Source organism: Fusarium venenatum (assembly GCF_020744135.1).
Source record: "Fusarium venenatum strain MPI-CAGE-CH-0201 chromosome Unknown EDB82scaffold_4, whole genome shotgun sequence".
NCBI lineage: Eukaryota > Fungi > Ascomycota > Sordariomycetes > Hypocreales > Nectriaceae > Fusarium > Fusarium venenatum.
In genome coordinates, this window is record NW_027072132.1 from 7423443 (window position 1) to 7439368 (window position 15926).

The window sequence follows — 15926 nt, forward strand, 5'->3', positions numbered from 1 at the left end:
ATCTTGGCAGATAAGGTGCTGTCCAAGTCGTAGCCGCCGTCGCCTACACCCCCCATCAATGGTATAGCGCGACAAGAACCGTGGTGGAGCACATGCAACGACTTGCAGGATATTGCCGACTTATATACTCTTCACATGCTACACAGAGGCTATTCTGTGTAATTCTACCTCGCTTCAAGCCATCCAAAATGTCGTCGTCAAAGCCCGTCATCAGCGTCTTGGGATCTCTCAACATCGATCTCGTCTCATACGTTCCCCATCACCCATTACCGGGAGAGACGATTACTTCCAACCAATTCAATGTCTTCCCAGGTGGAAAAGGTGCAAACCAAGCTGTTGCTTGTGCAAAACTCTCTCGAACTTCTGACTTCAAGGACTCAAGTGTTGACGTTGTCATGATTGGGGCCATTGGAGCAGACGCCTATGGAAGCACGCTCCTGGATAGTCTTAAATCATATGACGTGGGAACTGATTCAATAATTGTGAATCGAGATGGCGGCGCTGGTTCACAAAGTGGTATTGCGATGATCATCGTCGATGAGCCAACGGGTCAGAACCGCATTATCTTGTCCCCAGGAGCCAACAATTCCCTCCAACCGAGCCAATTTCAACAAATACCCGGACCAGCACCTGCACTACTCATCATGCAGCTGGAAATTCCACTGGACACAGTTATCCAGGCTTTTCAAGCTGCAAAGGCAATGGGAACACCGGTACTTCTCAACCCTGCACCTGCTCAGACTCTTCCTGTGGAGATCTACCAAGGGCTGGCACATCTCATCTTGAACGAAACCGAAGCAGCTCTATTATCGGGCAAGGACGAATCAGAGTTCGAAGACATTGCTGTGGTTGGGCAAGCTGCATCTGACTTCCTTGCTAAAGGTGTCCAAAACGTTGTCATCACACTTGGTGGAAAGGGTGCATACTTTGCCAACGACACTGGCGCCAAGGGACTCATTCCCGCACAGAAAGTCAAAGTTGTTGACACGACTGCTGCCGGTGATACATTCATTGGTTCATACGCAGTAGAAGTGGCACTCGCAGGTCAACGAGCTGAAACATTCGACATTGAAAAGGCTGTTCATTCAGGAATTAGAGCTTCATCACATACGGTCGCGAGACGAGGAGCACAAGTATCTATTCCATGGAAAGACGAGTTGGCGTGATTTAGCAGCTAGCTTCTACTTCAATACATACAACCTAAGATAATACCACTCCTTAATCGATCATCGAGCTTCAATCTTAAGATGATGCATCAGTCTTCCATGTTGGTCCATTTGTCCAGCTTGCTCTAATCCAATCCCTCTCGCTGACAGCAATTACAGCTACAATAACATAATGTTTGTACACAGAGCATACAAACGTGCGATGGTATAACGGTGATTAAAACCAGCGAAGGAGATCAAAGCAGAGGAAGATGGCAAAGAGACCGACATAGAAGACTAACGTACCATCGCAAAATCAAAACTCAATACCGATTGAAAATTACCTCGGTGATCTATTCCAGCTAGTGTTAGGAATGGAGGTTGGTAGGGGCATTGGAATGTCGCGAGGAAGACCAGAACTGCTGCAGATCTGTAATCTCCCTTTGGAGTGGAATTTTAGTCGCATCACCAATCCGTTGGAAGCAAGATAGTAGAGCTTCTTGTTGGGAAGGATACGTCATGTCTCTCGCAATCCGAACTACGGTTGCTACCACGACAGGATCCCATTGATCGGGGAAGTTGTTCCATAAAGCCAACTTCGCAAGCTTCTGGGCGTGCCAGCTCTTGGATGTTAGACGATGTGGTGTCGATGAGAGCTTGACCAGTCGAGGTTTGTAGGAAAGTAGAAGTAGGGAGGAATAGTGCATTGTGAGATTTGCTTGTACTGCGATGGCACTTGAATAGACATCCGCTGTGAATGGAGAGGTGGTGGTAGCTGTGTGTGCGTCTACCTCGGAGCTTTCCAGCAGAGGGACCATGTCTGGTGGACGATCTCGGAACCACTGTACACACCTTGCCCATAGACTCGACCATGTCGCCCATACTAGAGAACTGGGTTCTTGTGTTGGAGATTGTATGGTGGTGAGGCCATTGAGTAGGGGAATGACTTTGTTGTGTATCAGTTGACAACACGACGTCAGATGTGCCAAGCATGTGTCATAGATGGCGCATGGAGACATGCTGGGACTTAATAGAGCCTCGTCCATTAGTGATACCGAGGGTCGGGACGAGGGCGACCTCGACGCTACGATGGAAGCAGCCAGTTCTGTTCACGGCCATTAGCTTGTATCGTACATCACATGTGGATTAGTACTTACCAGCTTTGAAGTGGAACCGATCTAGAGTCTTGAGAGGTTCTTCCTGATTCTCAAAGAACTGATATCGATCCTCTCCAAATGAGCGATCAGGATGCAGATTCGCCCACTCAGATGGCGATGTATAGAAGAAGTTGCCCAGCGCCAGTAAGGATCTCCCTACGTCGGCTGTAAAAGCACTTTCTAGGGACAGCCGATGCTGAAGATGTTGGACAAGGTGAAAGTCCCCTTCTGAAACAGTTGATGCTCTGCTCCGCCGCATCGCAACCCACACGATGACATCCATAATGACGGACTTTTCGGCTGCCAAAGTCATGATCTTGGGCCCGAAAGAAGATCTCGGGGCATTTGAATCAAGCCAAGGTACTATTTGATATCGAAAACGGAGCATAGCCGTTTGTCGTTCGGAGGAGTTTTGCTCCGACAGGACCGTTTCATTCCATCGGGCAGGTGTGGGGATCTGGTTCCCTTCATTGTTCGGGTGATGATGGGTAGATGTTATGGTGGTCGGTTGGGAAGTATTGGTGGTGGTGTTTTGAGTAGAGTCGATTCGATCGCTTCTGACTGTACTAGGCAAAGGGCTCGCGAGGACTGGGTCGAGGGTAGAGGGGCTGTCATCTATGAACGATACGAAGGAATCCTGCATGGGCTTTACAGCCAGTGTTAGCTAGAAGCAACGCAACTTGGGGTCAGTGAACTTACTAGGAGGGAATCAGACTCTTCGGGAGTATCCCCTCGAGTATCATCTCGAGCACAGTCATCTCTGCGCAGTGATGATCGCACCCCTGGAACAAAGGTCCACTCTTTGAACTCGCAGGTCACATTCCTGCCCTGACAGCTCCCGCACTGGGGCCTTTGCTCATCGCCTTTGATCAATGTTAGATGGGCAAGACACTCTAAAGTGTAGGAGAGTTACTGACATTTTCTTCGGCGACGTCGACATGGTATACAACCGGTGCGCGACCTCCTCTTGTTATCGGGTATTCGTCTGATCACTGGCATGACGATAAGGATAAGGTAGTATCATGAGGAATGGGATGACGAAAAAAGAGGAGTATTGAAAGCGGTGTAGGGTGGCAGAACAACCAGGTAATTTCCCATCATATCATGAAATGAAATAAAATGAAGCTCAAAACAGTCAATGGGAAATAAATGTGATTACCTTGAGGAATCGAAGCAGAATTAGGGCTCAGGAAATGCATGAATGTCCATATGAGACAATTCAGCCTGTATACAATTAATTAGACTTGTTATCGACAGGTAAGTTGCTGTCTTTCTTATCGATGAGCAGATAATGGCAGCGCCTTGCTACCCTGCACAACGTTTACTTTATAATGCATTTTGATAAAGCCAGTCAAGGGAGTATCCTGTAATCCTAAATCAACTCATGGCAGATTAATATCTTTATTTTAGCACAGCTTCAAGAGACGTCAATGAACAAACAGCAACGAACATGCCGTCTTCTCACGATTGCAAGAATGTATGACAGCTTAATGAATCGACTCAAAGGAACAGTGGTGCAAATTTCCCTACGAGGTAAATAACAGACTTGGCCATGACTGGAATGTTTAAACCGGCAAACTGTGTTTACCGGCATGATAGCGTCGACAAGACAGGCATAAGCTTTCTTTATTTCCCCACACAAGGCAAAATTACTCAAGCATAACCATACAACAATCGGGTACAGAGCCGCAGAGTGAAACTCTTTATAGCCTCTAGACCCAAAGGAGACGCATGCGATGAATCGGGTTTCACTACTCTGACCAGCGAGTAATTGAGAAAAGAGGGTCATACATCGGATCGGCCAATACTCAACTCAGCATGTCTTGTGTTTGGGAAATGATGGACAGATGGCGAGCAAGTGAGAGCAATGATCTACGTAGAATGATGAAAATCGCCAAGGCATTCGAAGGCTGGGCAACGGTGTAAAGAACCCTTCTCGAAGCATATTGATCTATCCCATGATTTTCATCTAACTTGACCAATCTACCACCCACATCTGTCGTTCTACAGATTCGTGCATGCTGCTGAAGCCTGCAAGATCGAGACTTGCGTGAAAAACCTTGATATCGTGAACACGGCTCGGGACCGAAAAGTTACAACAAGCTCGTTCAACTGAAAACGGTCCACTTTCGTGAGCTGTCAGTTTCTCGAGCTATGGCCATGGTCCAGGCTCCAGGCTCTACGGGAAAGTTGTATAAGCAAGCTATGTCCAGTAACAGCGTTGATGATTCTTAAATCGTTTACAGCAGCCAAGACTAACCTCTGAAAGGGTTGAATCATGGCCAGACATCATTATGTATTACACTAAGTCAACTAGATTATGATGGCGAGGCGCTAGGCATACGGGATGAGAAACTGCCAGCCGAGAAGCCGGTTGCCAAGACAAGTATTCTCGCGTGGTCTTCACCCAAGCTGGGTTTAGGTTACGGCTGAGAGTGGAAGTGATTGTCCGGAGACGGCGTCAAGGAATGTAAAAATTCCTAGTAGATACGCTACTCCTGACCATGGCGGCGGGTGGGCCCGCCTCTCAAAACCTAAATGGGATGGTGTTGTATGGAGATGATACCATTTGGTAGTCTTCTTGTGTTAACTCGAGGAAACAGAGCAAGTTGTGATAACAGCGAGAAATGAAAAGCCGGGTTATTGTAGAGATCTTGAACAATCATAAACGTCTTCTATGTAGTAGAGTAAACGGGATGATATGACTACCTGCGAGTTCACTTGCGGGTCAGAGCAGAACATAAAGCTCTCCCCTTCCTGTCGTACAAGTCTAGAACCTAGCCCTTTGCGTGAAATACTGGTACCAGGTTGCAGGACACAGACCCTGACGATCCATGCACGCATGTCCAAAACGTGGGAGTCTTGCAGCAAGCGAGAATTTGAGTTTGGTCGCAGCGTGGTCGCCTCCAGACCTGAGCTATCTAGGGAAACTAGACTCGACGAGACTACAATATTGACTTTCTCAACAGAATCTCGTCCGATGAAGCTTGAAAACGGAAACTGAATGTAAGAAATCAGTCGGCGAACTGCGAGATTGTTTGGTGTATAAGTAAAGATGAATCGGACCTCAAATGATTCAAACCACTCACTCTCAACCATCACACTCTCCTCCTCCTCCTCCTACTACAATCACAGTAGTTCATCCCTCCTCCCCTATTTTTCAAGATGCATTTCATCAAAACAGTCGTTCTTGGCATGTCCATCGCCTCTGTCAACGCAGCTGCGTTGCCTGCAGGTGACTCTAATGGATTTGGCTGCAAGGTCTTTGGTGGTGAAGGCTGTGAAGCTCAGGGAGCCTTTTATGCCGATACACTAAGACGTTTCCTTAAGAGGAAGTCCAGCACAACTACTTCCGTTCAGAAGCCTGCTGCTGCCAAGACAACAGCGAAGGCTGCTTCTACAACAGTAAAGACTACTTCCACGACCAAGCCAGCGGCTGGTAAGACAACCTCTACCACCCAGCCTGCTGCCAACAAGCCCACAACCACTTCCAAGTCCACCAGCACTAGCAAGCCTGCTGCCGGCAAGACTACCTCCACTACCAAGACAACGTCTACTGCATCTACTGGCAAGACTATCTCTACTACATCTACTGGCAAGACTATCTCTACTACATCTACTGGCAAGACTACCTCCACTGGAAAGTTAACAACCTCAAACATCCCCATCTCCCCTGCTAAGCCTGGTACTACCACTACTACCAAGTCTACTTCTACTACCTCTACCACCTCTACTGCTAAGGCGGTCACGACTACGGCCATCCCTATTTCCCCTGCCAAGGGAAGTACAAGTACCACAAGTACAAAGCCTACAACCACTATTATCACTACCACGAAGCCTACTACCACCTCTCCTTCTACCACAGCAAAGGTACCTACTACCTCTTCCACATCTACCACGTCCACAACAAGCACCCCCACCAAGGCTGGCACTACCACAACCTCAACCACGACTACTTCCAAGCCTACGTCTACTACCACCACCTCGTCTAGCACAACCTCGACCACGACTACTTCCAAGCCTCCATCCACGACCACCAATTCATCCAGCACAACCTTGGTTACTTCCACCAAGACTTCTCAGTCTGAGGGTTCCTCTACTTCTGTCGAGGTTGATGAGAAGACCACCACTTCTGTCAACCCTGCTGTAGAGCCCACAATAAACCCCAAGGGTGATGATGATGATGGGAAGACTACCTCTTCTGCCAATGTAGATGATGAGAAGATAACTTCAGTCAAGCCAGTTGATGAGCCTACTGTCCCTTTCAAGGTTGATGGTGAGGGTACCGCCACCACTGCAAACCCCGCCTCAGATCCCACTACAAACCCCAAGGGTGATGATGATGATGATGGCGATGTGCCCACTATCCCTTCCCAGGGTAGCGATGACGAGTCGTCTTCAGTCAAGCCAGTTGATGAGCCCACAACACCTCCCAAGGATGATGAGAAGACTGATGCTTCTAAGACTGAGGGTCCTACTTCTGCTACCAAGGTCGATGATGAGGACTCAACTTCAGTCAAGCCTATTGACGAGCCCACAACACCTCCCAAGGATGATGAGAACATAACCTCTGGCAAGCCCACCGGCGAGACCACCGCAACTGAGGTTGACGAAGACGAATCGACTACAGTCAAGCCAGTTGATGAGCCCACAACACACCCCAAGGCTGATGAAGACACAACTTCTGACAAGCCTACTGGTGAGACTACCGCAACTGACTTTGAGGAGCCCAACACCAAGGTAGCTTCGGATGAGTCTACACCCACATCGGACGCTGCTGATGATGATGAGACCAACACTTCCATCACCAATGAGGAACCTACCAAGGTTTCTTCTGCTGAGGTTGATCTTACTTCCGTTACTTCTGATGATGGAGACGAGCCTACTAACACTGATGAAGAGCATCCTACTGATACCATTGCCACCTCTCCAGCTGACGATGGGGAGTCTACCACTAAGGCAGTTGACCCTGAGGAGACGTTTTCTGACAAGCCCACCGGGGAGACCACTGCAACAGAGGTGTTCGAGGACCCCAACACCAAGGTAGTATCGGTCGAGCCTACTGCCACTTCAGATGCCGCTGATGGAGAGTCCACCACGACCGAGGTTGCTGAGGAGTCTGTCAAGGATACCACCGTTGCTTCTGACCTAGAGCCCACCGTCACAGACGAGGAGCCTTCCACTGAGCCTACTATCACCAAGGCCGCAGCTGATCCTGCTGGGGAGACCACTGCTATTGCTGAAGAGCCAGACTCTGATCCTACTACCACTGCTAAGGCTGCTGATCCTGTTGAAGATCCTGCTGCTGGCGAACCTTCATCTGAGCCTACCAAGCCTGCCGATGAGGAACCTACTGCTCCTTCTGATAACGAGACCTCTGCCACAGCTGAGGAGCCTGCCAGCGACCCTACTACTGCTTCTGATGTTGAGGAGCCCACTTATATTCCCACAACTCTGGTGACAATGGTGAAGCCTACTACCTCAGTTGCTGAGGAGCACAGTGCTGAAGAACCTGCATCTGAGCCTACCGAACCTGTTGCCTCTGAGCCCACTACCACTAAGGCTGCTGATCCTGTCGAGGAGTCTACTAAGCCCGCTGCCGAGGAACCTACCGCTACTGCTGCTGCTTCCGAGCCTACCAAGCCCGCTGATGAAGAGCCTGCATCTGAGCCCACGACTCCGGCCAACTCTGACGGCTCGTCTGGTTCATCAGGCTCTGGTTCATCCAGCTCAAGCGATGAACCATCTGGCTCTGGTTCTTCATCTGGTTCATCTGGCTCATCTGACGAGCCATCCGGCGGAAGCCCTTAAGTGGGGACATGTTGAGAATGGAATGGACTATAATACTGAGGATGTTAATTTGTATTTACGGAGTTAATGATGGGGCTCAGCGATATAACGTTGCAACAAAGATTGCTTAATAAATAGTTAGGATAGTAATATCTCATTTGTTCTTTACACTCTGTCTCATTGTGAGAAACAAATTGCTTGCTTAGCCACTGAAGCGATGTACTTTTCCACTCATCAGTCTCAGATTTTTACCTGACCGGTGAAGTACATCACTTTCAAACCTTATCTTTACTTCCAATTGTGTTTTATCTGATTTGATAGTAGCTGGTGGTGATTAGTTGAATCCTCACTGATGATGTTAGATGTCCTCTATTCATGTCTCAGTCATCGACATAGGCTTCAACAACGAACGGCAACCAACAACTCCACGAGCGAATTCCAATTCGCTTCCACGGTCTGGTGGTCTAGTGGTATGATTCTCGCTTAGGGAAAACCCTATAGCTCAGCTTGCGAGAGGTCCCGGGTTCAATCCCCGGCCAGACCCTTCCTTTTGCCAATATGGCAGGCAGGCATCCTTTTTGCTTTAATCAATTATCTACATCTTTCTTTATACAACCTACATTAACTCACACAAGTCTCTCTCAAAGATACTCGGTTCCCAAGGTACATAGAAATCTTGCAACACAACCTCTAAAGTACATGGATCATTGTTGTGGTCAGTACACCAGTGAGGTGCTTTGAGACTGCGAAGCATCTGATGCACGCATTTCGCGCTGTACCCCAAAAATGGCCTTTCTGGTTTTGTCAATGGAAGACCGTAACTTCTCATCTGTCTTGTAAGGTATCCCAAAAGTCTACAGGCGCACTCTAGAGTGCAACAGAGATCTCTAGCCATAAGACAGTCTTGTAAGTCGAAGAGTACTTCGAGCAGCTCTTCGACTATTCTCTCTCGTTCTTGTTCAATCAGTTCTGTATTTTGTTATTATGTGTTCTCTCGTTAGGAGTCTTGTATTCGAGACATACCAAGAACTCGATTCGGAATCGCTAGGTCTGTCTCGAGTGGGCCCTCCGTGTTGAAAATCGCCAGCCCAAAAAGTCCTCTGGCTTGCACATGATTCTTGAAAACAAGTGCAGTAAACAACAGGACAGTCTCATCTGGTCCAAAGTTCTGCGCTGCGATGCTCGGCAGGGCCAAACTGAGTTCAGGATAATTGTGCTTGTTCAAGTCGAGATGCCATTGAGTCCACCTCTCATAGAAGATCTCAACCACCTCAAGACAATCATAGTAGTCAACAAGAATTCCAATATGAGCTATCAGCTCTAAACCAGGCGTCTTGGTTACTTGACGATGGTGACCATGCATAATGTTCAACAAGATAACAAAGGCTTCAACGTTCCATTCTGATGCGCTGAATTCCAAAAGACCTTGTGAATTAGGCTGTGATTCTTTATATTGTCCTTCGATCATGGCTCTGAACACTGAGGACACGAGACACAAATTTCTCGTGGACACTCTGAATTGTATCTCATTCGGTTCGCCGTCATCTTTGCAAGGTTGTATTGAGCGCAGGTTCTGCTCAGACCCGCCAGGGTCTTCATTTTTGTGGGTTATCGCGTTTCTGGGAGATTTTTTATTTTTTGACCAGGGGATTCTCTGAGAATTTGGTCTTCGTAAAGTGAGGAGTGCGTCACCTCGATGGTCAAAGTTGAGAAGGGATTGTTTCATTGCCGACGTGTGAGATCAAGTTGATCTGCAGTTTCCCCCGCTCTTTGGACTCAGACAGTGATTTTCTCAACACAACACGTGACCGACTTTTTCTCTTCAAAGAGCCAACCAACAGTTAATAGTTAAAAAAAGAAAGAAGCTGGCTGACTTGCTGAGTTCTTGTATGTAGATAATAGATTCTGAGAGCTGTTTTTCTTATTCATCCGGAGAGTTATTGTTATACCTTCTGAATCATGCTCTGATGCAACCCGTTGTGGCTTTAGCGGCCCCGTGACCTCTGTAGCTATAGCGGCCTTCTCTACCGATGCTTGTTCTTCATGATCCTCTGAACAGTCATGTATTATTAACTCGTCAATCTCGCATCTTGAACATGTCGATTTACTTAACTGTAGCCTCCGAGGAAGATTTACCGGCAATTGCTCACATAGCAACATCTGCCTTTCACCCCGAAACAGATGCTCTCTCCCGTCGCTTATTTCCTCGCCATCTACAGCCGACATATATACCCGACGGCGAAGCAGCTTATGACTGGCGCTTAGCGCGCAAAACATCCAGTCTTGCATCACCAGAGTCTCATGTCATTGTCGCAGTCGATAAGGATAAGAATGCGGAAGATCGCATTGTTGGATTTGCGCTCTGGGATGCGCCCCCAGCTGAGGGGAACGAGTCTGGTCCAGGCAAGCCGATAGAGTGTGCAGCACTCGACAAGGCAGCTTTTGAGGAAATGAAAAAGACTGTGAATCAGGATGCTGTAGACACATTCGGCGAGAAGGGAATTGCTGGCGTCTGGCGTTTGTACTGCTTCCTTGTTAGTGTAACAGATGCTGACATTTCTAGATCTTGACTATATCGGAGTTGATCTAGGTAATCAGAGACGGGGAATAGGAAAGATGTTATTGAAATGGGGACTTGAACGGGCGTCTGAGGAAGGGAAGGACTGTTATCTTGTGGCGACTGAAGCTGGGCGGCCATTGTATGTTGCCGCGGGCTTTGAGGAGATTCGGACTGTCTCGATCCTGGGGATTCCACATTACTCCATGATCATGAGAGCCAAAAAGAATTGATCGCGACAGGTGTAATTCCTGGCTATTGTTACATACCCCATACCTCACCTTAGGTTGTGTAAGAATGCTGGCCGAATGTTCATATCACGAAGCAATATTTGCAGAATGTCCTCAACTCGAACCACTTAATCCCACGTTGAATGAAAGACAGATACACAAAAAGAAAAAAGTAATGCCTCGCTTGTTTGCAATCGTATTTATAGGAACAGCCCGATGCGGGGGTCGAACCCGCAACCTTGAGATCGCGTACTCGTAAGAGTCTCACGCTCTACCGATTGAGCTAACCGGGCGTGGCTCGAATTGTTATTTTGTCGTTTGTTATTACAACACAGGAATGCCAGACTCAAAACAGCGGCTTATGATTAACTCCAATTGAACCGACAAACTCATCCGGTCTGAAGAAATGTTGCGTCTGGGTATGCTGGGATTGTTTCATCAATGCAGTTTCATCCCATGAGACGAGTGTCATCGTCCGTGCTGAGCACTCATATTTTTCACGTGGATGGCACGTGCCCATAGCAACGCGCCGCTATCACACGTGACACAGTTGATTGGCGTTTCACCCTCATCCCTTGCCTTCGTCTCATCTCATATCGTCACTCAATCCATCTCGTCCTATCGCGGTCAGAATCTACGCGACTCCGTTCAAGTCTGCCAACAGCTTTGATCCAATCTCATACAAAGATGGAAGAAGGACCAGCTGTCGATCCGGACAAATACCCAGGACCACGCGCCGCCAGTGCAGCTCAGCGCGTTCACTATTATTGTGGTAAGTGGCCTCACGAGCTTTTGGGAAGCTTCGAGCCTGTCACTTGGGTCGAGAGATTGTCCGACGAGTTCGCTACGCTTATACGTCTCACTGTCAAGTCGCGAAAATTTGAACTCGGAGATATTATAAAAAGGTTGAAGGACCTCGCCAGAGAACACCCTTATGACGGAGCCAAGTATGTGAATCGACAGGATATCTCCACGGTTCGGGAATGGCTACGGAAAGAGGGCATCGATGCATTGCATTACCGGAGGAGATCTCGAAATTCTCCTGGTGAAGGTGATTACGAGGCAGATGACTCCATTGTGATTAAATCAGGTTCGGAAGACCCGGTCATAATCGCAGAAACTCCTTTCGTCAGCGATGATAGTGATGATGTTTTAAGCAACTTTGAAAATGATTTTGACATGGGGGAAACTGAACAAGATGGAGAAGCCAGCAACGAACACAATCAGGCATTAACCAGCCAAATCCATTCCAGTGCCGCTACGCCTGCCAGACAAAACACTCGACCTGTCACCAGATCGGTCCCTTCAGAGCCATCTACCAGAGCGGGCAATCATCAAACTCCCGCCTCGCAATCTCTTGCTCAAACTGTGACCACACCATCCAACAGAGCCCAATCACCTTCAGATCGATTTCGAGCCAATGAGGTTATCAATGGCCACTTTCAAGGAAGCCTTCGAAGACGAACCATGGCTAGCAGCGTCTCACGCAGTGGTACTTCATCACAACCTCAATCTGCCTCTAGAGCTGGCAGGACTCATCCTAATCCCTCAACCCCAGTTGTGAGATTAAACAATGCTGCTCGGGGTGGGTCGCTTGCCGCGCCTTCACCTACCACACCCAGCAGGCGAGCAAATCGTTCACCTAACAGACGAGCAGCACCTGAGCCTCATGTCCGAGCAGAGACACGCCAACATACAACTTCGGGCAGAGGTGAAGTCAGACAGTCAACAAATGCTGAATCTCAACCCACAAATACTGAATCTCAGTATGGGCCGTCGACTCCTAGGACAGATGGTCAAATCGCAGGTAACGCTATTCCTACACCTACCAGCACACCGGCCACGCCTGTTCCTTCGTCAAGCGATCCTCAGTCACTCATGAGACTCATCGAGCCACGTTCTACCGCAACTACTAGATCTCGACAATACATAAAAGTCGAAGATGATTCTCCTCCACCAACTGCCCTGCCTAGCTATCCCGATGGGCCATCTGGTAGTCGCACAAACAATTCTACACATGCCCATGAGGCGGCACCCCCGAGTACCTCTAGAGATAGGGGTGCATTCAACGCTTCAACTCCTACAAGGCCAGTTGCCCAAACCAGCGTCGGCTCAGCGAGCTCCAGCTCAATCCGACCTCCCAATCGCCCTCACTGTGACACCATGCCACCTACACGTACACGCCATGCCCACGCCCTTCCTTTGAGCGCCTTGGTGAACCGCGATGTCTCGCGCAAGCGACCTATGGAGTCTGACAGGCCAATCACTCACAACACTCCACAACAACCAGCGGCTTCATCCCCGTTGCGAATTATTCATGCCACTACCACCGCTCCTGCGGAGGCACCCTCATCTCAGACCACTCCCACGAACAACTCTGCCTCTCGTGCTATGACCTCTACACAAGCGACACCTAACAACATGAGCGTGATGGAACCCAATCCACAGTTGCAACCAACAACGCTAAGGCCAAACTCATTTGTCTCAACTGGACCCCCCGCCTGGGTCAACGGAGAACCCTCCTCACAACCAGCCCATACCCAAGTGCCACAATCCTCAATCGCGGTGCCAGCACAAACGAGCTCGCCAGGGACTGTTGAGAATCGCCCTTCTAAGAGACTGCGATCAGACGATCCCAGACAGCCGTCTACATCTTCGAATGAACCATTCGATTTCGATGCTACATTAGTGAGAATTCAAGTCCCTTGTCACTGTATTTTGCTAACAATCACAAGCCCGATGGAGAAAGTTTCAAGAGACAACTTCGAGAATGGCGATCCTGGGCGGAGTCTCACGTTGTAGATATCAACACCAAACTCGAAAATATCCAAAAAGAAATCCGCGCGATGCACCAGATTATGTTCACCAACAACTCCAACAGGGAAATCACAACGAAGAAAATGCAAGACATGCAGCAAACCATGCAGGATAATCAAGCACACATCACCAAAACGTACAAAATCATCGAAGTTCTAGAACCCGAATCCATAGGAGACGAGTCAACTCGGGAATATCTCGAGAAACGAAAGAGGCAATTGGCAGAGCGCGAGAGGGTACAACAATCATACCAGGATGAAATTTCACAGGCTCAAAATCTTCTCCGCGAAATCGAAATCCAGCAGCCCATGATTGAGAAGAAGCTCGATGAGTATGTGCAGGACGAAACTAACATAACAAAGAGCAAAGAGTCATTAGAGTTGGCGATGAGAAAATGCAACTTTCAGTTGGACTTTTTGGGTGGCCAAGGGGGCTGGACCAAGGCATTTGAAAGTCTTGAAGCAACAAATGGGAGGGTTGGCAGACTTGACGCCAGACTCAACGCCTTTTCGGCATTCAATGGCGAGGTTCGTCGGTGATTATATGGTATACATGAATTATAAGTGAATGTACTAATACCTTTTGGAAATATTTAAATTTATATTATTTTCGATATGAGACTCAGCTAGTCCTTGGTGTAGACGATTAGTATTTGGCTGTAACAAGGTTCTCTTCCTGTTTTTTTTTTTTTTAGTGCGTCGGCAGAAAGTAGAAACATTATAGCCTCGACACAGGATTGAACTATGGACCTTTACATTACGAGTGCGACGCTCTACCACTGAGTTATATAGGCTACGTAAGATTTGAGTAAGACATTTCGCCGTCAGTAATATCGGTCGAGTCGAAGACAGCCTCGCGTTGTAGTGTTGAAGATCAGATGGCTGTATCCATTCCACTTGGCCTACCGTCGGGTTGACTTGCTGGACCAATTACAGCTAAGGATGGATATCTAAACAGTAACCCCCAATCTTAATCACTATTCCATTCGAGAGTTACTAATTCCAAACTGTCAAAGCCATGAAACAACCTCTAACAATTGTCAATACAAGCGGATACGACATCGGATTCCACCGTCACTAAAGAAAGGCGGCAGGGTCCGGAGCTAACGTGATACAGACTAGACCAGACCAGAAGATAGAGAATACACTGAGGCTGATTGGCTTGACCCTCCATCTCGGACAAGTGATCCGAATGTGTCTCCGTTTCGGAGAGTTGATGCGGGGTTTTTGACGGACTACTTATTATCACCATCTTAGACAGTTTTTGTTGTATTGCTATTTCAAAACTCATTTCATAATATTCATCATGAGCAACGATCAAAAAATGGGCGCTTATTACGCCCCCAAGGGTGGTCTACCACCTCAAACACAAATTCTTACCGACAGAGCCATGTTTACAGAATCATACGCCGTCATTCCCAAGGGGTGCTTCAGCGACATTGTTACCAGTTTTTTGCCTTTCTGGGAGCAGACGCGACTATGGGTTATCGCTCGCCCTCTATCAGGCTTTGCCGAAACCTTCTCTCAATATATAATGGAGGTTTCGCCCGGAGGTGGTAGTGATCGCGCTGAGATGGACGACACTGCTGAAGGTGTCTTGTTCGTTGTCGAGGGTGAAATTACTGTTACTCTAACCGGTGAAGCTCACACTCTCGGTGCTGGTGGCTATGCCTTCCTCCCACCCAAGTCTGGCTGGGCCCTCCGCAACAACTCAAGCGAAGCAGCCCGCTTCCACTGGGTCCGCAAAGCCTACGAGTACGTACCAGGCCTCGACGCCCCCGAGGCCTTTTTCGCCAATGAGAAGGATATTGCACCAAGGGAAATGCCCGATACAAACGGTGCTTGGGCTACTACCCGATTCGTTGATCCCACCGATGTGCGACATGATATGCACGTCAATATCGTCACCTTTCAACCTGGCGGTATCATCCCTTTTGCAGAGACGCACGTTATGGAGCACGGTCTTTACGTCCTCGAGGGAAAAGCTGTCTACCGTCTTAATCAGGATTGGGTAGAGGTGGAAGCGGGAGATTTCATGTGGCTACGTGCGTTTTGCCCACAGGCTTGTTATGCTGGTGGGCCTGGAAAGTTTCGATACTTGCTTTACAAGGACGTGAACCGTCACGCAAAGTTCTTAAGATAAAAAAAATTAATTCCAATTGTGTTCTCCTCTAACTAACTTCGTTGACTGTGCTGTTAAAACCGCCTAACATAGCGACCTAAACACCCAT

At 48.2% G+C, this 15926-nt stretch overlaps 5 protein-coding genes, 2 non-coding genes and 1 pseudogene across 8 annotated transcripts; 4 read left to right on the forward strand and 4 right to left on the reverse strand.

The window, feature by feature from the left end:
- Positions 1-188: 188 nt before the first annotated feature.
- On the forward strand, positions 189-1166 carry EDB82DRAFT_437723 (Ribokinase-like protein; the record flags this gene model as incomplete). The annotated part of the gene is made up of 1 exon (XM_025725814.1): positions 189-1166. The coding sequence occupies one exon, from the start codon at positions 189-191 to the stop codon at positions 1164-1166; it is 978 nt and encodes a 325-aa protein (XP_025594375.1).
- On the reverse strand, positions 1083-3301 carry EDB82DRAFT_580774 (uncharacterized protein; the record flags this gene model as incomplete). Its single annotated transcript, XM_025725815.2, has 4 exons — positions 1083-2250; positions 2303-2948; positions 3002-3165; positions 3220-3301. The coding sequence occupies 4 exons, from the start codon at positions 3299-3301 to the stop codon at positions 1514-1516; spliced, it is 1629 nt and encodes a 542-aa protein (XP_025594376.2). The 3' UTR covers positions 1083-1513.
- A 5244-nt stretch (positions 3302-8545) lies between these two features.
- On the forward strand, positions 8546-8636 carry EDB82DRAFT_t268. The gene has a single exon. It is a non-coding gene; the product is annotated as a tRNA-Pro (tRNA).
- A 72-nt stretch (positions 8637-8708) lies between these two features.
- EDB82DRAFT_481604 (uncharacterized protein) lies at positions 8709-9818 on the reverse strand (the record flags this gene model as incomplete). Its single annotated transcript, XM_025725817.2, has 2 exons — positions 8709-9061; positions 9116-9818. 2 exons carry the CDS (start codon positions 9816-9818, stop codon positions 8709-8711), a joined length of 1056 nt encoding a protein of 351 aa, XP_025594378.2.
- A 370-nt stretch (positions 9819-10188) lies between these two features.
- Positions 10189-10882, forward strand: EDB82DRAFT_531006 (acyl-CoA N-acyltransferase; the record flags this gene model as incomplete). The annotated part of the gene is made up of 2 exons (XM_025725818.1): positions 10189-10609; positions 10656-10882. 2 exons carry the CDS (start codon positions 10189-10191, stop codon positions 10880-10882), a joined length of 648 nt encoding a protein of 215 aa, XP_025594379.1.
- A 207-nt stretch (positions 10883-11089) lies between these two features.
- On the reverse strand, positions 11090-11172 carry EDB82DRAFT_t284. Its single transcript has one exon. It is a non-coding gene; the product is annotated as a tRNA-Lys (tRNA).
- A 3245-nt stretch (positions 11173-14417) lies between these two features.
- Positions 14418-14489, reverse strand: EDB82DRAFT_t283 (annotated as a pseudogene). Its single transcript has one exon. The product of its transcript is annotated as a tRNA-OTHER (tRNA).
- A 444-nt stretch (positions 14490-14933) lies between these two features.
- EDB82DRAFT_518329 (RmlC-like cupin domain-containing protein) lies at positions 14934-15868 on the forward strand. Its single transcript, XM_025725820.2, has one exon. The coding sequence runs from the start codon at positions 15002-15004 to the stop codon at positions 15836-15838; it is 837 nt and encodes a 278-aa protein (XP_025594381.1). The 5' UTR covers positions 14934-15001; the 3' UTR covers positions 15839-15868.
- The last annotated feature ends 58 nt before the right edge of the window (positions 15869-15926 follow it).